The 23,194-nt window shown below is 38.1% G+C and overlaps 4 protein-coding genes across 11 annotated transcripts; 2 read left to right on the top strand and 2 right to left on the bottom strand.

Moving 5' to 3' along the window:
• The first annotated feature begins 990 nt into the window (after positions 1–990).
• Positions 991–7,764, top strand: LOC124183507 (protein shifted). Its single transcript, XM_046572106.1, has 6 exons — positions 991–1,954; positions 3,527–3,769; positions 4,734–4,877; positions 5,582–5,734; positions 7,102–7,197; positions 7,300–7,764. The coding sequence occupies exons 1-6, from the start codon at positions 1,804–1,806 to the stop codon at positions 7,524–7,526; spliced, it is 1,014 nt and encodes a 337-aa protein (XP_046428062.1). The 5' UTR covers positions 991–1,803; the 3' UTR covers positions 7,527–7,764.
• Positions 5,822–9,499, bottom strand: LOC124183511 (5-demethoxyubiquinone hydroxylase, mitochondrial). Of its 2 annotated transcripts, none has more exons than XM_046572121.1 (3): positions 9,364–9,499; positions 6,856–7,023; positions 5,822–6,715 (listed from the first exon to the last, which is right to left on the bottom strand). In XM_046572121.1, the coding sequence occupies exons 2-3, from the start codon at positions 7,007–7,009 to the stop codon at positions 6,282–6,284; spliced, it is 588 nt and encodes a 195-aa protein (XP_046428077.1). In that variant the 5' UTR covers positions 7,010–7,023; positions 9,364–9,499; the 3' UTR covers positions 5,822–6,281. The 2 variants fall into 2 exon arrangements, with proteins under 2 accessions (XP_046428077.1, XP_046428081.1); XM_046572125.1 differs by lacking the exon at positions 9,364–9,499 and adding an exon at positions 8,615–8,885.
• Positions 8,958–20,532, top strand: LOC124183455 (DNA-binding protein P3A2). 7 transcript variants are annotated; one of them, XM_046572017.1, is made up of 9 exons: positions 9,368–9,505; positions 11,444–11,457; positions 11,542–11,749; positions 13,360–13,484; positions 13,629–14,054; positions 14,262–14,468; positions 15,146–15,286; positions 15,494–15,668; positions 17,687–20,532. In XM_046572017.1, exons 3-9 carry the CDS (start codon positions 11,563–11,565, stop codon positions 18,019–18,021), a joined length of 1,596 nt encoding a protein of 531 aa, XP_046427973.1. In that variant the 5' UTR covers positions 9,368–9,505; positions 11,444–11,457; positions 11,542–11,562; the 3' UTR covers positions 18,022–20,532. The 7 variants fall into 7 exon arrangements, with proteins under 7 accessions (XP_046427965.1, XP_046427973.1, XP_046427956.1 ...); XM_046571971.1 differs by lacking the exon at positions 9,368–9,505 and adding an exon at positions 9,567–11,336; XM_046571981.1 differs by lacking the exon at positions 9,368–9,505 and adding an exon at positions 9,568–11,336 and having other exon boundaries at positions 11,542–11,725.
• A 1,204-nt stretch (positions 20,533–21,736) lies between these two features.
• Positions 21,737–23,012, bottom strand: LOC124183521 (cytochrome c oxidase subunit 5A, mitochondrial). Its single transcript, XM_046572139.1, has 2 exons — positions 22,608–23,012; positions 21,737–22,130 (listed from the first exon to the last, which is right to left on the bottom strand). The coding sequence occupies exons 1-2, from the start codon at positions 22,813–22,815 to the stop codon at positions 21,877–21,879; spliced, it is 462 nt and encodes a 153-aa protein (XP_046428095.1). The 5' UTR covers positions 22,816–23,012; the 3' UTR covers positions 21,737–21,876.
• Positions 23,013–23,194: the final 182 nt, after the last annotated feature.

Below are 23,194 nucleotides of genomic sequence, written 5' to 3' on the forward strand. Positions count from 1 at the left end.
GCGGGGGCAGGGAAAGAGACAGGGCGAGAGTGAGAAAAAGTGTGAGCCAGCAAGGGCACGGGGGGCGGTAGAGCGGGAACAATGGGCCATTTGTTGGGTCACCGCACGAAGGCCTTCACAATGGGCCCCATTATCCGAATAAAAGCTATTCATCGAGTGCTCTCTTAAACCTGTTGCACGATCGAGGAGGCATCAGAGGTCTGTAACATCCGTTCGTTCGGACGAAACGAGCACAATATAATAACGAAGATGTTAGATAAGGCTGGATTCACGTCGCTTACACTGCAGGGCAATCGCCGTCTGTTGCGGCTACAGCAGCGCTGCACGTACAGGTGCGCAGTCTCTGTGTACGTGTTCGTGCATTTGCATCTCATTTATAAGTCGCTGCGCAGCCGATTGTGTGGAATTACCTGCAACAGGGTTCTGTAGACGTTAATTACTATGCCTACACCGACTCTGACGTGCGACAAAAAGAGAAATAGCTGCGTTAAGAAAACCTTACGCGGCGATGAAAATTATATCGAGACGATCTATCGCACCGGCAAATATAATATAGGTTTTATTATTAATATTTACTGACATCAAAAATGCTCTTCTTTTCCAAAACCAGAGAAAGGTCAACAGATATCACGTTGCGAGAAAGGTTTCATAACGAGTATATATTGTATACGTCAAGAATATCTCTTCCACAATCGCTTATCTCCCCAACTCCGCGGTTGACGAAGCTTCCCGATATACGAAACTAAACAAGGCAATAACCGTATCCGCTTAATGCGCAGATAACGTGAAGATTATGTATGCATATGTATATTTATAGTTTCAACAAAAGTTCAGGAATAAAACGTATACGGAAGATAGATATTAGCGAGCGAATTCCTGTCGAATTAGATTTTCAGTTCATACAGCTACATTACACATCCATATGTGAATCCCCGAGTAGCTGTGCATCTATACGTTATATCGTTGTGCTGCAGGCTATAAAAACAGCACATAAGTCTAAGCTGGTTGTACGTCGTGGACCCCGCCGCGGGAGAAGTTCACGGGCAATCGGAGTCTCGGAGAGATTAGATCGCGAGAGTCGGAGTCTGGAACCACAGAGCGAGCCGAAATCTTTTTTCCACCCAATTATTCGCAGTCGATCATCAAGCCGGTTTATCTGTGTAAATACGACGTGGTCCCTTGTCCTTACTGTTATACCGCTACGTATGCATACAGCTTGCCGTGAACGCGAGTAAGACGCGACTTTGCATGGCGTAGCAGCGAGTCGATGCTGTGATCAGAATCCCGAATCCCGAGACCCAGACGAAAAGCAGGAATAAGCGCGAGGATACTCGGCTGCAACGGGGGAGAATTGGGAAAAAGTGAGACGGCGAGATACATCGCGGTCCATTGCAGGGCCGCAGGCTGGCGGAAAGAGGAAGAAGGCAAGTGAAAATTGGTCGGTCGCGGCGGCGATTCGGGGGGGATGGATGGAGAGACGGCTACAGCAGCGGAGAGCAGCGCTTCGTCGTTACTCTCGTTAGTACGGTAGTGGCAGGCGAGACGGGTGGATCGGCAGAGATCGGGTCACAAAAGTATAGTTAGTTTCCGTGCTGCAGAAGGCGGTTTGGTGGACCGATCTCGCAGGAATTTGCGAGTCGAGGGGGGAATAAAAGTATAATCAGAGTCGGAGAAGCGATCCGAGGGCGGGTGTGCGAGGAACGTAGCGTCGTATCTAAACTCGGGAGTCAGTAATTAATTAAAGCGTTAAATCGGATAATCGACCTTGAATACCCCGGCGCGTGGAAGAGCTCGTCACATACGATGCAGCAGGCCGTAGCCCCGGCAGCCGTGGCTGTCCTGGTCTCGGCGCTGCTCTGCTCCCTCGGGGGCTGGGTCGACGCCAAAAAGACCCGCCCACCAACCGGCGACATATCCCTATGGATCGATCAGCAACAGGTGAAAATGTTCAGCGGTAAGTATATCTCAATCCGTGATAATATGCAAGTATCTTGTCGGAAGGATAACGGTTTTAGAAAATATTCACCTTATAGTACGGGCGAGCTAGATATTAACCTCAGACTTGCGCGGAGCCTGCATGAATTTCAATGAAACTTTTTGCGATGCCTTTGAAATTGAATTAGAATCAAAGCTTACTACTTGAGAAAACCTGATTTTTATTTGAATCTGAGAAAAAAAGAAATATCACCAGTGTTCTCAGGTGGTAAAGTTTACTTGTATTTGTATTACTAAGTGATTCGGACTTGTTTCATTCAATTACTTTTTGAATCAATATATTCTGAAGTTTTCACGTTATATCGTCTAGCGCGCCGGGACTTGTACCTACCATTCGAAATACCCGCGCCAAATGGTAATTCACGTATACGACGAATTTTGTGGAATTAAATTCTTGTCAATCCGGGAGTTTGAAGGTTCATATCATTGTGGGAATTTATAAATCTCACAGTCAATTGAAAACACAACAATTTCAAGTTGGTTTTACGTCGCCGCATACAGTTTAACCCTCTTTTTTTACGTGTTATTGAAACATTATTCCTATTTCAAGCCACTACACGTGCTATTCGCCTACTAACTATAATTATCTACCGATCAATCTCATACCTATAAAATACCTAAAATTGTTATTAATCACTTTAGACGTATATATCATACATTCCTCTTTGTTCGTTCCAATATATACATGTACTTATGTATGCGCGCGTGTATCGAATACTTTGTTTTCATTTTCCTTCCACCTTGTTCCTTTATCCCTCTGCAAATATACCGCGAACTCCTCGAAAGATCTTGCACGGGCTCTTTGCTCAAGACGGTCAACATATATTTTCGTAAGGTAGATAGACACATGTTTCGGAGACATCGATGCTAGCAAAAGCGTATTGCAGGTATGCTTACCTATATCTTGTATTATACTTATGTATAACTTGTATTAGGGTGTTTCAAAAATTCTTCGAGTTATTCAATTAAAATACATTTTACTTTGACCTTGAATAAATTTTGAAGGAGTAAATTTATCGGAAAGTAATAAGAGACTGTTTTTAAAGAGCGTTCAATTCCCTACAAACATGCGTCTGCGAATTTTTTGTACGACGCATCGTTAGCTAATTAGGGAAATCAGATGGAGCAAAAACCATTTTTCCCATGTTATTCTTATGGAAAATAGGAGAGTGCGACGCGCAACTTCTTAATGTCAATATTAAGTGCTGAAATTTGAACAGACATATTTTTATATCTAAACGGAAGTTTTTAACCTGTTGGGAAGAAAATTTTTTGTTTTCCAACACCTTAATGTATACATACGTATACCGCATATTATGTGTATACGTATAATTATTCGACCTACGACCTGCAGATCGCAGCGTTTATAGTCACGGCCCGTTTTCATTACAACTTGGATATAACAGGCGTGTATCTCTGACCTCGTGTAACGGACGCAAACGATATTGTTGTTGTTTTATGATATATAATTAATATTAAATATTAAATAATTATAATTATCACTGAAAATTATTTTTTCAACCGCATACAGGATTAGAAATTGAGATATACGCGATAATGGAAGGTACGGTGTTGTCGTACCTCCTGGACCCGGAGTTTGAGACGAAACTACCGACGATACCGAGCGAAGTGTCGTGTGTTAATTTCACGTGGAAGTCTGGCGTTAAGAGGTACTATTATAATTTCGATCGACTCAAATCGGTCAACGAGTCTATCCTCAAGACACCCTCGATCACGATCAAGCAACGAGGGAGGGTGCCGAGGAGACCAAAAGGTGAGAGTTAATTTGATTCTAATTCATAATATCGGAACTAACTCTATCTGTAATATGACGTTACATTTACAGAGTTTTAAATTCTTTAGTACGGTTAGAGCGTATATCTCTGCATGTTTATCATCTTTTCACATATCTTTGTATGAAAAGAACAAACTTTATATATAGAAACTTTATCAGTATTCAGGTTTGCGTGCACCAGTATATTGTACCTATAATACATAAATCGGGCGTCGACTAATAGAAAGAATTCACTGCTAATCTCTTTACTTATATTATGCGATGTAATTACAAGAAGTGGGGATATTTATAAAGTAGCTTACGAAATACATAACTGAAATAACTTCTAACGTCGGGTAAAATTTACATGGAATAATTATGATAAACTCGATCGCTCGTTCGCGCATATATATGTTAATTATGCCCAATACACGTCGGGTATTGAGTTATTGTTATTAATACACTATATCGGAGCTTTTTCGATCTATTCTTATTTCTTTTCACAGTCAGTATGAAAACAAACAAGAGTCGACAACATTGCTTAAACGAATGTGGTTCTTCCAATGCTTCTATTACGTCACATTCATTATATGGATTCAACGTCTGGGAATATACTTATGACATAATTTTACAAATATGCATAAATCGCAATCTATCTTAACGATCGACAGATGTCGTATTGGAATTACGTACCTCGGCACGTATTTCCCTTTAAAAGTTGCGTTGTTTTATTTATTTATTTTTTTCTGTGTTTATCGAGGCAAGATGATAACCAGAAAACAAACACAGCTTCTACAGAAGCAGGGAAATGAATTGTAATTTGGAGGTTTGCGAATTGAAACGAAGAACGCAGACAATTCTTGCTTCTGGTTTTTCGTTTACTTCTTTACGTACTGCAATGTGGTATTATAAATATGATGGAAACGCACGATGTAAGCTATACACAAGTATGTTAAAATTGCAGAATTCAGCGTGCTTCTACCATGTTCGGGGAATAGTTCAGGCGTTGTTCAATTCAAGATCGGGCTGGTCATCCAAACGCGGAAGGGTGTTCCCCTGAAAGGAACCCCCCTTCGGCTGAGCTTGCAAAAGGAATGCGCTCTACGCGGTGAGTGTGCTTGCATCGTAACCCAGTGTGTCCTTCACCCCCGTCGCTGTCCATCCAGGATTCGATACTGGGGGGCGTCCATCAATTACGTGAGGTGTATTTTTTTTTTATTTTTTTTTTCAATTAGGACCCACCTTCCCCCTCACCTGAGATTTACTCTATAATTTTTAAATAATTAATTGTAATTTATACGTTCACATATTTTGCTTCATTATATACCACTAAATACAAAGTTGACGTGAGATTTTCGTCGGCACAATGTTTACGCCGCATTCCCCCCCTTCAATCATTTTTCTTATTTCCCTCTCTCGCACGTGCCCTTCGTTGCACATGCGACTGATTACGCCTAACGGAAGTAGTCGGACAATGAGGAGAGCACGCGCGATTAGGTCTCAATTGGCTCCTCAGACTATAACGTACGTAGATGAGAACGTGAAGGTTCTGAGAATTCTTTCACAGACACCTTTGATGCAAAATTTTCGTGAAGATTGTGAAATTCACGTCGTTTTGCGAAAGATTTTTTATTTTTTTTCACGTGAGATTTTCTAATCAACTATGAAATTTTACGAAGTCCAGACTTTAGAGGAAGATGTTATCGAAATCTCTCGCAGTGTGCCGGAAAATTCATGTAGAAGAATCTAAAAACTCGTATCACCGGTGGAGGTGAAGATTTGGTCAATTAAAATTTTACACATACTTTGCAGAACCTAATCCTGGACCATGTCCAGATGGTTACTTGGGACCACCGCATTGTAAGAAGGCGTTGTGCTATCCCAATTGCATGAATGGTGGAAACTGCACCGCACCTGGAGTCTGTTCCTGTCCACCAGGTTTTCAAGGACCTTATTGCGAAGGAGGTATACTACTAATAATACAAACTTGTACTGGAAAGGGTAGCATAGAATATCTAGCCCAATATGAAATTATTATTCGTTCAACCGAGATTTATGAAAACATATCATTTTATTAATCAACATTTGTACAAAGATAAATTATTTACAGAAAAGTAACGTGGCGTAGACAAGGTTGGATAAAATATTGTAATCGTCGATTAGTAGTCTGAATATTGCTTAATTGTAAGTGAAACAAAGTTTAGTGCTGCAGATTGCGTTGGAGCAAAGTAGCCGCATAGGATCAAAGCGTGAGCAATGTCTAGAGAATTATAATCAGCGATATCAGCTTCGAATAGAATAGTGTACAACTACAAACTTGCACTGACACCGGTTACATTGAATCATATCCATTTTCTGTGTTTTAACTAGGATCTATCGAAGTAGCAAGACCAATTTCACAATTCAAATCGCATTTTACAATTAAGAACTTTGAGAACATACGACCTGGGTGAATCGCAAAACGGATCAACCTCTGTTTAATAAAAGTAATACCTAGAATTACAAGCCTGACTTAAATGACTTTTGATATCGTTATGGCTGTTTTGCATCCTGCTTTAATAACGTTAGTTAAAGCTTTATAAAACGGTGCCTGTTCAGCACCATGATCAATTCCAGTGTCGTGATGTTCCTGCTCTTCATCACGGAACTTTCGTATTGTATCCAACAACTCTTTGTCTACGTTCTCGTCACTATTTTCCATCAAAGATCGCAGCTGCTCGTTATAGTGCTCAACGATCACAGTCTCCACTGCTACAGTACAGGCCATTGCTGCCTTTGGTCCCATCATTGCTGTCCCAGCACCCAAAACGAATCCGGCTACGTTCCATAACGGGACGAGAACCGTCGGTCTTACGCGGTGTTTCCTGATTAATTCTTCAAACTTTTCGCGGTGCCCTTTTTCCTGATCCCACATATGCTGTATAGTCGGCCCCACTGATGTTTTGCCTGTAAATTACCATCAGAGTCAATCAAGTTTGCTCAATAAATAGGAGTTGGCATGGTATCGACATTTCTTTGACTGCATAGGCAAAGATGATGGGTTCAGAGAATTATGAATTCATAACTTATTAATTTGCATAGCAAACCTAGGACAGCCATTTGTCCTGCGTATATTCGGTCTGCTCCAAGTTCACCAGCATGGTCCACTCTTATAATAGCATCCAACAGTTTCCCAGCTTTTGTATTGGACGTTGCAGACGAAGCTGTGCTCGCCAAGCGGCAGCCACTCAGGCGCAACATGTTGATTAAGAATTCTGAAAGAAAAAGTAGAATACGAGTAAAATTACTTTAGCTCACAGAACTGAAACAATAATTTTTTCAAATATTTACAGGTATTTGCACAGAGAAATGTTTGAATGGAGGTAAATGTGTGCAAAAGGATACCTGTGAATGCCCCAAGGGATACTTTGGTCTTCGTTGTGAATTTTGTAAGTACAATATAAATTCCTTGATAGACTTCTAAGCAGTACTGACAGTTTTTTATTTTTTTCACAAATTTTGTTCAGTTACGGATGTTATTTATTTCACAGCCAAATGCGTGATTCCTTGTGTAAATGGTGGAAAATGTAAGGGAAACAATGTGTGTCGTTGTCCGGCTGGATTCAAAGGCAATCATTGCGAGATTGGGAGAAGATCACCGCAGAGGTCGGCATGTACGAGACCTTGTCGAAATGGCTCGTGCCAGCCAGACAACACGTGTCAGTGTGAACCTGGGTGGTTTGGGAAATTATGCAACAAGAATAAGCCATGGGCTTGAAAACAAGATATTGCCGGTACCAGACGATCTTGCAATATATACCCTAGTACTCCCTCCTGCCCCCCTCCGCCCCTTCAGAGATGTGATATGTAAAATTGTTTTACACCAATTTTATGATAATAAAACGATTGTTGTTGTTTTTATTATTATTATTATTAATATTATTATCGTTTGTTATAAGATATATTATTATAGCGATTGTATAAAGCAAATAATAAAGGTTCTTTTTTTCCTTTTATCACACTGTTTATATTATTTAACAGTATGAGAACTTGTTTACTGTAAACTGTAAATGATTCAATTAAATTCATTTTGTTCAATTTTGAAGGTTTCATATAGATTCAAACTTTTATTTATTCACTACGATTTGGATTTTCAAATTGAATCAGGTTGAATCTTTTATCATACACTGTTAATTGTAAGCTTATTTGAAATTTCAACATAGCAATGACGACTTTATGTATAGTTTTACAATATTAGTAAGATTTCTTAGTTGTTTTTTTCAGTTGGTGGCTAAGATGAGGAACAATTCATTTCCAGCATAGTCACTAAATCCTGAAGTGAAGGAAATATGCAGATTCGAATCAAAAATCGACAAAACAGAACATTTGGGTATTAAACTAAGTTGGTCCGAGCAATTTTTTCCATTCACAGTCATTTATATATCCATTCAGCTTACGGCTTGCAGAATGTAAAACGAGTATGGAAAAATGTATTAAACCAGCCAATTGTTGCATTAATTTGTAAAAATTATTGAAATTTCAATGCACGACCAGTTCTTTCGTCATCCAACTAAAGTCTATGCTCTAGTCGATAGGATTTTTCTGTAAGTCTAAAACAACTAGCCCCTACAATAATGTCGAACAATGCGCACAACCAAGTGTCATTAATCTATCACTAAGGAGTTGATATTTGAATCGTGCACTGTCCAGAGTGAGGATTTAATGAGACTAAACCACACGTCGTGATTGCAAATAAATGAAAAAATAAAATCTACCCGACAGTGACTGATAAGTTTGTACACAGCAACAATAGAGGACGAGAGACGTCTCGCTGCCGGCGTAGTGTAGGTAACATGTAATGCGTACCTTTTCGGAGGATCTAAAATTTTATAACGAACCACCAACTTCGAAGGGTTGCCCCGTAATTTTTTCTCTTCCAATTATAATTTGAGGTTACAAGACAACGGTACGTGGTACTTGGAACAGAGTCACGCGCGTGTTGGCGCCTGAGAAGAAGAGTTTAACTCGAGGGGAATCAAAAGGTTCGGTCAGAGTGCGGTATTTGTGAAATTACGAGGCGGAAACGTAGAATGCGGGACGGCGGTCATGGCGATCGGATGAATCGCCATTCGTCCCGCATTCGCATAGATTTTACCGTAGGCGAGAAGACGCCCTACGGCCTACCGACGCGAGGCGCGGGCACGAACGAGCCAATCGGAGGCCGTAAACAGAGACCGCCATGACATGTACGTTTTATTATCCAATCGGATTATTACAGGCTTGTATATATGCGTACGATGTTCGTGTTTCCGTGGTGGCCAGCGTAAATTTGGAAATAAACTTGGTAAATCGGTGAGTATGGTAACGCTAATATGTTGTGAAATGTAATTTAACAAAGGCCTCTCGGGTTGCGGCACTATTCGGCCGTGGACCGAGCGTTAAATACAGAGAATTTCGTATCGTCTGCTAACCACGCAACGCGCAGGCTCGCCCAAAATGGCTGCCGTATCGCGTTTGTTATGGAAGGCCGTCCGAGGCGTAGGGCCGCGTAGGCGATCGATACGCCTGGCAAATGCCATGGTGCGTGTGACGGGTGGTGGTATTGTGATATTTACCTTGATAAATTAACGGTGCCCGTCGGTGGAGGCCCGTCCGGGTTAACGTTGTCCTGGTGGAGTTACTGCGTCGCTAAGAACCGTGAGAGATGGCCGTAGGACGGCCGACGGCGGCAGTCCTCCCGCAGACGCAGGCTTAAAGGTGCGTACGCAACTCGCGATTTTAACTGGGCTTGCTCCAGAGTTCTTCGGACATGAGCTTTGCCCGTCCGGGGCTCTCTTTTACCTTGCCCTGCGCATTTTGACTCGACGATCAGGACGAACAAGACGACGCCGACGTCGACGAGTCGCGCTGAATTACCACGCAGATATTCGAGGCTACTCCGCGCCTAATCTTCGTGCTCGAACCTCCTCGTCCTCAACCTCGTTCGCTACTCGAGCTTCATCACCGTTCCCAGGATCGGTTCAAACAAATCGGGACCCTTCTTCTGTTTCACCCTCACCTTTCCTCTCGTTCCCCAAACTTATCCTCTTCCTATCTGACACTTAACCAAAAAGTTACATATATCATTTTATCCGTCACCCAGCGCTACGTCCGACTATCAGTTCTATCTCGATACTCCGTTCCAGTACGCTCAGTTCGCATCATGGCATACGCTCTCCGCAACGTTTCCATACCACCAACCTTCCTTGCTGCTTGTGCCCGGAGTCGATTGAAAACACTCGTAGGGTTTCAGCAGGATTCTCCTCCTGTTGTCAAGTTTCACCTACCTAAAAGATTCATGGCACTCGGATATGTTTATTTTATTTTTTTCTGTGTACCGGTACACAGACGTTTCCTATCGTGTAGAAAATATTTGATCATGTCTGTATCAATGCCGAAAAGATGAAGTAGCGGGTTCTCTTTTCATGTAATCATGTATCCAAAATTCTGGAAAACAGCAATGTTGCTCAATTTTCTAACCAACATTTACGATTATTTCACGACGTCTGTTTTTCAAAGTAAGTTTGGCATGAAAATTAGGCCATGGTGGGTGTAGAGCCTCTTCCTCGGTCTCTCTAGATTGCTGTATTGATTTCTTTTGGCCATCTCCCCTCTAGTTTGTCCTTTCCCCCTCACATTCTCCACCCCCTTTGCCCGTTCCCCCACAAGCATGCTGGCCACCCCACATCAGGCAAAGCCTGCATTCAATAAGGGGATGAGGGTATAATTCATCATTTATAGCTTAGCAGGCTTTGTGAAAACAATTATTATGCGATAGTACAAAGTTATGGTTCATTTTTAAATTTTTTCAGTTTTTCTCCACCTTACGTCAAACAGATGTTCCTGCAAAACGTTTCCAAGTTCCTCTAATCCCTATATTCTTTAATTTCATCATTTGCCATGGATAAGAAATTTTTTTATCGAGGGCATGATAATAAACAATGGGTGAATGAAATTTTAGTTCCTATTACTTGTAATTTATAAATACAATATGAGTATAAGAATATGCATACCGAACCAAATTGAAGACTTACACAGAATAGGACTGTTTCAATTCTGCCAATATTTCAAGTTTGGACAGTACCTGCTGTTGATATATAATCTCTGAAATCAGTATCATTGGTTCTTAACTAAACCGGCACTTGTTGCGTACAATTAAGACTTGCAATACTGTCCAAAATATTATGCTGGGGTTTTGAAACACCATGATAAGTATATCGAAACTGTGCTGAAAACTCCATTTCAAGCTGTACTAGCTCAGTAACTTGAAAAATGTTATTTATGGGGAACAAGTCTTAAAGTAGGCAGTTAGGAGACTGGCAAAATTGGTAGTTCTCTCAGTTTATTGTATTCAGACAAGCCGAAACACAAATATAGTTTCTAAAATAGTGTGTACCAGAAATTGTGTTGAAAAGTAATGATTAAAATTGCCATCTTATTTCAAATTTTATGCATAAAAATTTTTAGTTTTGACAAGTACAAATACTTGCCAGAATCAAAGCTGCAATGATGCATCAAAGACCTCAAATAATTCTTCTGAAAGCTCGTGGTAATTTATGAATAATTAAAATCGTCCAATTATATCTCTTACATCGGATGATAGACAATTCAAAAATGAAACTGTAATGAAACGTTGAATAACGCTTTTTTTCACAGAGATACAACTCACGGTGATGTAGAAGACCAGAATCGTTGCAAATTACTGATACAACTGACGGGGCATTGCAATAATCAAGACCTTAAAAAACATTCAGCTGTCAAAAGTGAAGGAAAGGATGGTGTCGCTGCCTAGTGCAGAATCCGGAGCCTTGGACCGAATGGACCGGCTCTCGGACGAAGACGATGATGAGCCAACTAGTGGATCTGAGACGTACGAAGAGGGAGACCTTTTGTCGGCTGCAATGGACGATGATGTTACCGCCCAGCTCGCCGCTGCAGGTTGGCAAAACAAACACGCTAATGGTGATTTCCATTTTTTTGCTTTTCCGACTTTTGAATTACCAACTCGCGATTCTAATCTTTTAATGTACGTTTTATTCGATTGTCCAAACGTTGATCGTTGCAGGGTGCTTTCTCTGAGTCAGAGTAAAAGATTAACATTCATGGTCATTTACATCAAACCTCATACTTAGTAATTGTCGCGTTGATATTTTTATACTATTCGTAATTTTGCAACTGTAGAAAAAGCAATCAATAATCAAATACCGTATGTATTTATCCATTTGTTTTTACGATTTAAACCAGCTCTAGACTTGAAATTTCTGAAACGCAAATGCTATGCACTCACAGATTTCCGTCTGTAATTTTTAAAACGAGTTCCTCTGTTCAGTCTATCAAATCTTATTTTATTACAACATCTTATAGAATTTGATCTGAGTTCCAATTTATGAAATTTTTGCTACCAAAATGGATTTTGTCTGTTGTAAAATTTGACTATTACTTTGATGAGAGACACCCTGCGCAATAGTACGTGTCCGAGGGAAGTACAAATAACTTGGTAATTATTGTTTATCACTATACTATGACATTATACCTTACATTATGATTTACATGTACTAAATATTTGTTCTTATTAGTAGGAGGTAAATTTTATATCGGCATTAAATTCTTTCAATTTCGAATCACGTCGAGATACAGATATCGATGAATCAAGTTTTTTTTATATTTTGCAAATATAAGCGAAAAGTAATTCAAATGGTACAGAATCTATATTGGCGTAGTATTTATTCGAACAAATCTTTCTTTTGTATTCTTATTTATTATTCACCACAGCTGATTGTATTATATTATTATTTTTCGTCGTTTTTGTGCTGCTACTCTTTAATGCTTGAATTTTAGAATATCGAAAATCTCTAACGAATAATCTATTATTCTTGTTCGTATTAATCTTCTGAATCACTAATGTCACAGTGAATTGACAATCTCATGAACTGATTATCGCATATTCAATGATTGTTTGAAAAATTTTAACAAAAATTGATCCATCTCTAGTAAAAGCTAAGTATTGAGCTACAGAGAAAAGAAATGATTCGAATTGTTGATAAAATTTATTTACCTGTGCAAAGGCATGATTGTCATTAATATTTAACATGAAAAGGATCAATAATATTTTTAATTTCGGTGAGATGTTCATCAGTGACGCTCTTCCATGCAGGATTATCCTGTATTTTGTGTGAAATGCAGATACGTGTTGTTCTAATGTTGCTTGTGCGTTTAATTTGTTGTACGAAGTACACACGTGTGTTTTGTATTTTAATGCATTTAATTATTCAACGTTGTATTAGCACAATATTGCCTTTATTGTAAATCGGACCATCTTGTATTTAGAAATCCATTCCAACGTGAAGTAATTTTCACTTTTCGTTGCAAATATTGTTGCATTGGTGTATTGGCAATGCAAGAAATATTTTTTCTTTTCGGAACTGCATTTGAGAATATGTTGGTAAAAACATTCATCTATCAGAAACTTGGGAGAATTCACACGTGGTCTTTAATGGCAATATTTGACTGGCACAACTTGTCCATTCTCATATTAGAAGGACTGAACGGTATCTGATAATGAGTGTACCTAGGGCCAGTCGGGGTAGCTGCAGCCGCTGCCATCGTTTCAGCCAAGAAGCGAAAACGGCCTCATAGTTTTGAGACTAATCCTAGTACTCGTAAACGACAGCAAAATAGGCTTCTACGAAAACTTAGGGTGAGTACAGAAACGCTCTATCAACAATTTTATTCAAATATTCGTAGGCTTCAACTTGAACATTTTTTTTCACTCAAATTTTACAAACTGTTTGACCAATTCATGATATTTGTTCGTTAATAATACATTTCCTTATTTTTTCAGCAAACAATCGACGAATTTGCAACACGCGTTGGACAGCAAGCTGTTGTTCTTGTGGCGACACCTGGTAAGCCTAACAGCAGCTACAGGGTCTTTGGTGCCAAACCGCTGGAAGATGTCGTTAAGAACCTTAGGAGTATGGTAATGGAAGAACTAGAGAGCGCATTGGCTCAGCAAGCACCACCACCTGTACAAGAGGATCCGTCCCTGTACGAACTACCTCCACTAATAATAGACGGCATACCAACACCCGTTGAAAAAATGACCCAGGCCCAGCTTAGGGCGTTTATACCTTTGATGCTGAAGTATTCTACAGGCAGAGGTAAGCCTGGCTGGGGGCGCGAAAGTACTCGACCGCCTTGGTGGCCTGAAGAATTACCTTGGGCCAATGTTCGCATGGATGCTCGATCCGAAGACGAGAAACAAAAGGTCGGTGGATGGGATTTTCCAGAGGGAAGAGAAAATACAGTGAATTTAAAATATCGTTACGCATGACCACCTTAGAAACATTCTGAATTAGAGATTATTTTGTCACTCCTACTATCTGTCGAATTTGAAGTCATTGAAAAAAAAAAACTAAATTGATATTTTTATATGAATAATTTTTTTATTGATATGTGTCTCTTTATGTTATAGATTTCTTGGACACATGCATTGAGGCAAATCGTGATAAACTGTTACAAGTTTCACGGCCGAGAGGATCTACTACCAGCGTTTAGCGAAGAAGATGACAAAACGACAATTTTGATTCAGCAACAAACGCCGCACTCTTCCTCGCATCAGTCACATGCTTCTAACCAAGGCCAAGGAAGCCAGTCAGGACAACAACAACAACAACAAACGGTGGGGATTGTTGTACGCGTTATGCCACTTTTGCTTCCGAAGGGTAGCTTGACGTGATCCCCTATCTCTCCTTTCATTTTTTCTACTTTATGCACAAGTTGTGCGGGAAATACGAACCTAGGAAACCCTCAAACTACCACCTGATACTTACACATGATTGTCACGCATAGTATTGAATGCGGTAATTCAATAAATAACAATGAAAGTATCAGGTATTCTGTGTCGTGTGGATGAAGAATTGTTTCGTCGGCAAAATACGGTTTTTTCGTTCTCATAATTTCGATGATCCTTCCTGCCACGGGATTGGAGGATAGTATTTAATTACCATCGATATTGGGGGGGGGGGGTGATGATATTACGCTGAAACATTTATTTTATTTTTTGAGACGAGTTAGTGTACATCACCATTGATCCCCAAGTCTCAGCCAACCCTTTAAATCATGTAAGACTACTTAGATTTTTCCGAAATGATTTATGATATCATATCATTTGCACAACCAGCTGGTAAACTTTCTGAGATCCCACCAGATTTTAAAACTCTGTATTATCTCTGCATAGTCAATAAGTGAAATAATTAACCACTCTACTTGAGGAACTATATTCTTCGATTGGCATTTACTGGCGAAAAGATATATTTCGTTTGTGTAACGTGTTGCGCTGTGTTCCTCGTTTTGCAGATGACAGCACAATATCCAACAGCGGTCTTGCAGACCATAACAAATCCCGATGGAACGGTATCAATAATACAAGTTGATCCAAGCAATCCTATCATTACACTACCAGATGGAACAACGGCACAAGTTCAAGGTGTTGCTACGGTAAGTGATAAGCTCCGTATTTTATACAACGAGGAATTATCGCCTCTCTAACATACTCAGAAAGTAGTTAGGAATAACTTGTAGAACGTAAACAACCAAAGAATGATGAATTTCAAGCGCAAGGTGGTACTTTATGCTTATAGGCCAAGCCTAGTAAAGTGCAAACAGAAACACCAGCAGGTTCCGATTCACCCTTCTTTCGTTTAGTTTGATGAAAATCTGCATTCGTTTCAGATCCACACAAGTCAAGGTGAGGTTCAAACTCTTGCCGAAGTTACGGGGGGAGGCGAGGGTGGCAGCGTTTCCGTCGACCTTAACAGCGTGACTGAGGCTACGCTGGGACAAGATGGCCAGATTATCCTCACTGGGGAAGATGGACACGGTAAAACAATTTTCTATAGGCTCTGCACCGTCCCCGGTCAGGAGTTACTCGGGCAGTGACTCGAATGGCTGGCCAGCAAACGTTTATTACTTCAGTGTAATGCACCGTTTCTACGCCTCCAAATAAAAGTGATGCACACGTTTCCTCATTTTTACATTCGCAAATTTTCAAGTTGTAGCTTTAATCAATTCAATTCAGTTACCACATAAATCAGGCGTATGAATCAGAGATCTTTGGACCGAGGAAAGCTGTGCGAAATTTTTAGTTTGAGGTAGTGGTGTGTGAAACGATAATTAAAAACAGGTTTTGTTTTATTTTATTTGTAAGTATCCGTATGAGAATTCTAAATCTCAGCACTTGCTACCAAAGGATAGATACACATATCTGTTTACAAATAACTTTATACCTGTGTATGTATCACGTACATATGTATGTACATACTGAGGTCTGTTACGGATTATTGTTTTTTTTATTCTCACTTTTTTCTTATTAAATCAACATTTTATTATTATTTTTTTTTTCTATTAATGATTTTCTTCCTTCTTATCTTCGCGGAATATACTTGAAACTTTAAATGTGATGCATGTTCCGGAGAGTGAAAGATAGAGAGAGAGAGAAAAAGAGAGTGGAAAAAATATTGTCGTACAAACACTTTACAGATTCCTAATAAACAATATTTTTGCGTCTACGGAATGCCAAATGTACAAATACGCAATTGTAGTCGACGTTCTCTTTGCATATTACATACATACTTAAGTTCGATAATGGATTGAAAAGTTGCTGAAAGTTATAGATTCCAAATATTAGATGAAATTAAAGCAACATAGTAAATTACCTAGATAAAGCCGTGCGACAAAGAGAGATCATACGAGTGAATCGAGACAGTTCGAATTGCAAAGAGAAATTTTATCTTTGTTTTATCATTATTACTATTATTATTATCTAGCGAATATTAATTATTGATTTTACTTAAGCACAGTAACGAAATAAATTTAATGTACATAGATTATTGTTTTATTGATGTTTCATTACTTTGACTTTATATTCTTCATTTCAATATTCCAGGGCAGTCTTCGCCAATATATTTGCTGTGCAATAAAAATGCAGTATATATAACTTAAATTGTGTATCCGTACTGTGTGTTCTGTTTGAAGAAAAAAGTAAAGAAAATAAAGCGCTAGTGATGTTATACTATCATTATTATTATCATGATTATTGTTATTTCATTATAATTAGAGCATTCACGCGTTGTCGGAATAATCAATCGCTTCTCGAAGACTGCCTTAATCAGATTTTTATTTTTCCATTTTTCAACAATTGTGGCATCTCGTTTTTTCGCCACGTCATACGTACATACTGTCTATGTCCCGGAAGTAAAATTGCGAGGTCAGAACTAGTTCTTCAACAATCATTTTACAAGTATGTTTGTATATTCTCTAACAATTTATTGTTTCTTTTCTTTTTTTTTTCTACGTGTTCACATCAAGAAAACTTCAATACTGAGCCTATGCTGGAAGCGAATTATTTTAATTACGCTTATCATTTGAATGTTTGTATATACCTTCGTTGGTTAATATTTATGTACAAATTTAATATAGTAGACACCATGAGACAAGTGTTTTGCATGAATCAGATGATAGCGTCAAACTGTGTCGTGAACTGGAGGTCATTTTCATATCCCATTGCTATAAATAATATAGTGCTTAAAACAATAGACCTATTAATACGTAATCATAGCAATTTACTAATCTCGTGAGTTTGATTTTAAATCACATTCGGCAACAGGTTTATAATGCAATTTTAAAATCATCAGAAAAATCTAAAGCAGTCAGAGGATTTCTCAAAGTGAAACATTTTAACAACCATGCGGTTAATTATTAGCTCGGTGACAGAGGCACAATAATATTGATGCTCTAAGAAAGTCCGACATAATTCTCCAGTTTACTATACAGCAGAAAGGCTGATGGGAGGGCACATGCAGACCGCAGAACACAGCATGGTTGATATCGGTGTTTCAGGCTATCCGGTTTCCGTATCCGGCGTTATCACTGTACCGGTATCGGCCAGCATGTACCAGACGATGGTAGCCAACATCCAGAGCGACGGTACCATGCAGGTTGTCACTCCGATGGTCCAGGTACCTAAGGTTGAACCAGGAAACGGCGAGACCAGCATCGAGGCAGTTACTATTCAGGGACATCCCATGACTATGATCAATGCAGCTGGCGAGCACCAAGTTCTACAAGTTATATCGCTTAAGGATGCCAATGCTCTCACCAAGGCCATGCAGGCTGAGGTTATTAAGGACGAGGACAGCCAACAGCAACAGCAAGCCGCATCTAGTCCCGAATAAACTAATTTCGATGGTTACACGGTTTTACTTCTCAGGCACGAAACGAGCCGCGTGTTTTTCCAGTCTATTTGGATATACAGATTTGCAATTATGAATTATTTGCAAATTGTAGCTCGATTCGATATATATTGAATATATTTATATATACACGTTTGTTTCGCGGATGTTGCAGGGCGCGTTAGGTAAATTGACGCATGTGTCAGACATACCGTCTAGTCAAAAAAGTGTCCAAGCAGAAGAATAGATACAGTATTCTTTGGCTGTAGAGTGAAAGTAAACATGCAGAAACTGCCTATGTCAACATATTTGAGATATTTCGTAATCGTGTTGTTTTTGTGACCGCCAATGTATTCGCATGAATATATTCTACTCACTCTATAATCATATACCTTAATTAGAGAGAGATAAATTTTATCAAAGAATCAATCGAAAAATTGAATAAATAATGCATACGTCATTGAAAATGGATGAACGATATTCTTTTAGAGCTACAAAAATATTACAATGTGGAAGTGACACCGGAAAAGATGGCTGATTTCCTCTTGTGCATACAGCATTGTCGAATATTTCGGTCATATTTCTTTATTTCTCAATTGCAAAAGTTACATGCATTTACATATCACTGTTTTTTATATACTTAAATATGCTTTAGCATGATGACATTTAACAAAACCTCGTTTAAACTATTGACAATCTGTTATAATTCTATGTTTGGTGAAAAAAGAATACACGATCATATTATTATTTACTCAAAGTAATGAAATATAAAATGAGAAAAATCCGTTAAACTTCGCCATGTGATCTCTCCGGAGTCACTAGATTGAAATGATCATTTTCAAATAATTCCTTAACAATGTCAAAAGCATACTATTATTAAATCTTCAATCCCATGAACTTTTATTGCATATTTCAAAACTTACTTATTTCTTGACATTTTTGAAGACATTTCTTGACCATGTTGTATGCTCGACATTTTTAATGCTTGACGAATCACAACAGGTAACTATTATCCAGATGATAGACATTTACTCTCTGTGAAGTAAAGTTTTGAAAATTTTGTTGAAGGATTAGTTTGCTGAAGTAACTTTGAATGCCTTTAAATTGAACGATGTTTTTAAATACAAATTACAAATATTAGAATCTTGTAATATGATTACTGTGTTATCGTTGTTACAATTATAGCTAATGCTCTTCGAATTTGAAAAATTTATAAGTTTTGCTAAAAACAAACAGTTGATATATTTTATTTGGAAACTTGGAAGTCAATCATTTAGAGAGGAATGCACAAAATCTTGTACCCTTTTATGTGGCGTTGGCGTCATAAATCACGCGAGAAAATGTCGGAACATTAGTTTGCTATTTTTGTGTATGATATTATGTATTGCATCGTCGTTAATACATCACACGTCATACAGCGTTGGGTAAATAAAAGGATGAATCTAGAAATACTCGAAAGAATGTTCGTACTCTCGTAAGAAATTATAATGAACTAATAAAATAGAGCTTTATTTGCGCGATTTATTTAACTACGTACACGAGTACTCACACGGCATGTGTAATTCTTGAAATTGGATATAAGACGTGGAGTTGATGAAACAATTCAACCGTTATTCACGTGTTTTTATATAGATAATGAGGTTTTTTTCTCTCTTATTGTTAGTTTAATTTTTTTCAAGAATTTTGTCGCCTTTAAAATGTGTACTGGATAACGATACATTATTTTTCAGGGTATTTGTTGACATGTTTTTTTTTTCTTTTTAATTCTGTAGGTTTATTATACTTTCTCTACCTCTTGTTACATTATGTACTGTATATCGAATTGTTTATGTTGTAGCGGTAATTTGTTCTAATTCTATCTGACCATCGTATTTCATTGATTAATTTTTTTATATGAGCACAACGAACGATCTTAGTATGTGCTTGTTATGCCTTATGCGAATTGCTAATCAATTTAAATACGAATATTTCAAAGAAAAAAACGATAAGAAAAATTGTTAAATAAATCTAAAGAGTTTTACATACTTCATCGCAAAAGGGGAACAACGCATCATGGTACGCGCGGCTCGGAATAGATTGTTTATTATACATACAGTGACCGTTGATCTGCCTACTACTCGTTATAATATCGTGCCATGTAAATATATTTAAAATGGAAAAACTGTGTAGACGGGTATGTGTACATGAATCGTTAAGGTGTGTATGCGCGTGTGAAAGATGCAGTGTGTGCAGGCATGTGAATTTGTGTATGGTACGAAAGGTATTCACCATTGCTTATATTATGACACCAGTGTATGAGTCTGTACGCGTAATGTATGTATGATGACTTGGTTGTGTATGAATAGTCAATTGTACAAAAAGAGAACAAAAACACAAAAAAATAAAAAAAATAAAATAAAAGTAGAATAAGGCCAGGATGTGGGTTTGCCCGTTTTACCGTCATTTATTGAAGACGATTTATTCTAATACCTGATTTTATAACATAAAATTAAAAAGAAAAGATAAAAAAAAAAACAGCAAACTTAAAGTAACATGTCGAAACACTATTATTATATTATTGTACGCAAAGCGCACACATGTCAGGTGTACCGATGCAAACAAACAATAAAATTGAACAAAACCCAAAAAGCGATGATAAAAATGTTTTTTATATAATAAAAGAGATGTAGTTTTAAATCATGATTGTAGGCAAAGATTGTCAATAGGACATAAAACTACTATTAAGAAAATTAATCAACTGTATACTACTTAAACAAACATGGCCATGGAGAATTCATATAGTTATTATTATTCTTATTATTATTATCATCACTGTATATGAAGATATATCTGTATGTATAATACTATGATTGTAACGTATGATTTATGTAGTATGCATACGCATTTGTTATGAAATTTCTGAAAGACTTAGTTAAGGTAATTGTCATTTCGAAAAACCGAAAAAAATCTATATCAACGTTTCACAATTAGATTATCTTATATTGTAGTATGATAGATGTATATGAATTTAATGCCGTGTATGATGTAACGTGATTTGTAAATATGTCGTCATTGTGTTGTATTTTTGCTTCGTTTACTTCTCAATGTAAAAAAAAAAGTAAATTGAGTCGTTAATCTCTATAATTAATATTTAAGGTATAATTGAAAAGCAGAAAAGAAATGATACAATTAAAAATTTAAATATAGCGATTTACGTGACGAGTCATATTTTGATCTATGATCCTTCTCGGAAGATTATAATCACTAATATTGAAATCAATCTATTGATTAAAGTTATGCTCGTCTTCTACTATTGATAAAAAACAAAACTTTGGATTACATTATATTTATTACACAGCACAAACAGCACACCTTGCTTTGTCTACTATCAGGCAGGGCAGTCGAGCATGGCCATCAAATATGCATGAGTTGCCCTGTTGACTCTTAAGACGGTGGCAGTTCTTTCTGATGTTGTCAAGGTAGCTTTAAAATCGAATCTTAGAATAACATATGATACAGTCTGATAAATGAAAATTGATGATTTAATTAAATTTTTATTCATGATTTTCATTTAGGAATCATTTCAGGGTACATATTCTGAGTAATAAATAATATTGAAATAAATTGATTTATGTTGAATTGTTAGATACGAAACACATCTGTTACAACTTTTGACGAGCCTCAACAGTACACAAAACAAATTGACAAAAGATATGGCAAGGGCAAAAACTATCTGTACTCAGTTTAAATAATTATTTATTTAAATTTTTATACTGTACATGATCTGGTTATTCATAGAATGTATGATTTAAATATTGTTTCAACGGTTCCGAATTTCTATGTGTTGATAAGGAGACTAGCTTGACGGCTTGGCTCGAATTAGTGGATATCATACACTGATTGAAGAGCCAACTCTGGCTTGTCGTAACCCATTTCCTCAGGTGTGTTGATACCCAGCTCCTCCAATGTGGGCTTAATATTCTCAAGTAGATATGGATAAATCTCACCCACTTTGGGACCACATTTATCCTTTATAGATTCTAGATATCTTACTGCTAAGGCAAAATCGTTGAGCCTTCGGCAAGCCTTTAACGCAGCACAGATGATTTTTGGCTCAGGGATGAGATCCATACCTGAAAAAAGATTGTGAATATGAACTTTCGAAGGCAGTAAACCAGTAAGTGGTTTTTTCTTACTATTAAATATCACTCTGAAACTTCCGAACTGCACTAGAAACCTTGCCAAAATTGCAATACATGTAGGGTAAGTTTGGATTATTTTGAAATGCATAAATTTCTGCGCTTTAGGTGAAGAGTTGAATAGACCTTCGATGTACGACCATAAAATCATTACTGGACTAATCTTTCCCGTTCGGAAGGCTTTCGATTTTTTTCACTAACGGTCCGAACGGAGCGTAACTCGTTTTGCATTCGACAGAATTAACAGGTTAGTACCATCGTTTTGTTTTCATGTATTTTTGAGTGGCGAAGAAATAAGAGTACAGGTTCGAAGGTCTCGACAGTCAATCGTGACGAGTTACACAACAATTTCAACCGTTCTAGATGAGACTCTCCGATAACTAAGAGATTAAGATGTGTAAGTATTGTTACCAGCGAGATCGTTCATTGCCTTTCGAATTTCCCATCCATCTATGTCCGGGCGGTTGAAGAAGGCCTCGTATCTGGCATCGAACTCCTCGTCGGATTCCTGGGGACCGCCATGGGAGGCACGACTGTTTTGAAGACCAGCAGTTGCTGCCCGAGGGACGAGTGAGCTCCTCATCGCCGAACCAACGCGACCAGCCACAATACGCAGCATTTTTTACGCCGGGAATTTGATATGACTGAGGAACCACCTAGTTTTACTCCAAAATGTGATGAAGAGAATTCGACACGGCCCAATCACGAACACCACTTCTCTCACAAAGCTTTCTTTTTCTCTTTCGTTTCGTTGCGTAAAAGACGATGAGATCCCTGGATGGTTGACCGGAAACGAATTGGTACCAACCCTCTACTTTGATCAGCAACTGATTACGCAATAGTCAAAGTCACCAGAAGATAATTGAGAAACGTTCAAGCTGGCGCTATTTCTGACAGAGATCAAAGCTTTGCCGCATGAAGCAACATCATTGGATGTGTTTCATTTGCCAACTTTCGAGTACGAAAAAACTGAAAGACTCACATGTTTGGTATACATT

Source organism: Neodiprion fabricii, chromosome 1, assembly GCF_021155785.1.
Source record: "Neodiprion fabricii isolate iyNeoFabr1 chromosome 1, iyNeoFabr1.1, whole genome shotgun sequence".
NCBI classification, from domain to species: Eukaryota; Metazoa; Arthropoda; class Insecta; order Hymenoptera; family Diprionidae; genus Neodiprion; species Neodiprion fabricii.

Excerpts from the sequence above, each read along its gene's own strand:
- LOC124183507 (XM_046572106.1), top strand. The coding sequence starts at position 1,804 with ATGCAGCAGGCCGTAGCCCCGGCAGCCGTGGCTGTCCTGGTCTCGGCG. Across the intron at positions 4,878-5,581 it reads AAAGGAATGCGCTCTACGCG|AACCTAATCCTGGACCATGT; the intron begins GTGAGTGTGCTT and ends CATACTTTGCAG. Across the intron at positions 5,735-7,101 it reads AGGACCTTATTGCGAAGGAG|GTATTTGCACAGAGAAATGT; the intron begins GTATACTACTAA and ends AAATATTTACAG.
- LOC124183511 (XM_046572121.1), bottom strand. The coding sequence starts at position 7,009 with ATGTTGCGCCTGAGTGGCTGCCGCTTGGCGAGCACAGCTTCGTCTGCA. Across the intron at positions 6,716-6,855 it reads AGGACAAATGGCTGTCCTAG|GCAAAACATCAGTGGGGCCG; the intron begins GTTTGCTATGCA and ends GGTAATTTACAG.
- LOC124183455 (XM_046571971.1), top strand. The coding sequence starts at position 11,294 with ATGATGCATCAAAGACCTCAAATAATTCTTCTGAAAGCTCGTG. Across the intron at positions 11,750-13,359 it reads GCAAAACAAACACGCTAATG|GGCCAGTCGGGGTAGCTGCA; the intron begins GTGATTTCCATT and ends GAGTGTACCTAG. Across the intron at positions 14,469-15,145 it reads AACAACAACAACAACAAACG|ATGACAGCACAATATCCAAC; the intron begins GTGGGGATTGTT and ends CTCGTTTTGCAG.
- LOC124183521 (XM_046572139.1), bottom strand. The coding sequence starts at position 22,815 with ATGCTGCGTATTGTGGCTGGTCGCGTTGGTTCGGCGATGAGGAGCTCA. Across the intron at positions 22,131-22,607 it reads GGCAATGAACGATCTCGCTG|GTATGGATCTCATCCCTGAG; the intron begins GTAACAATACTT and ends ATCTTTTTTCAG.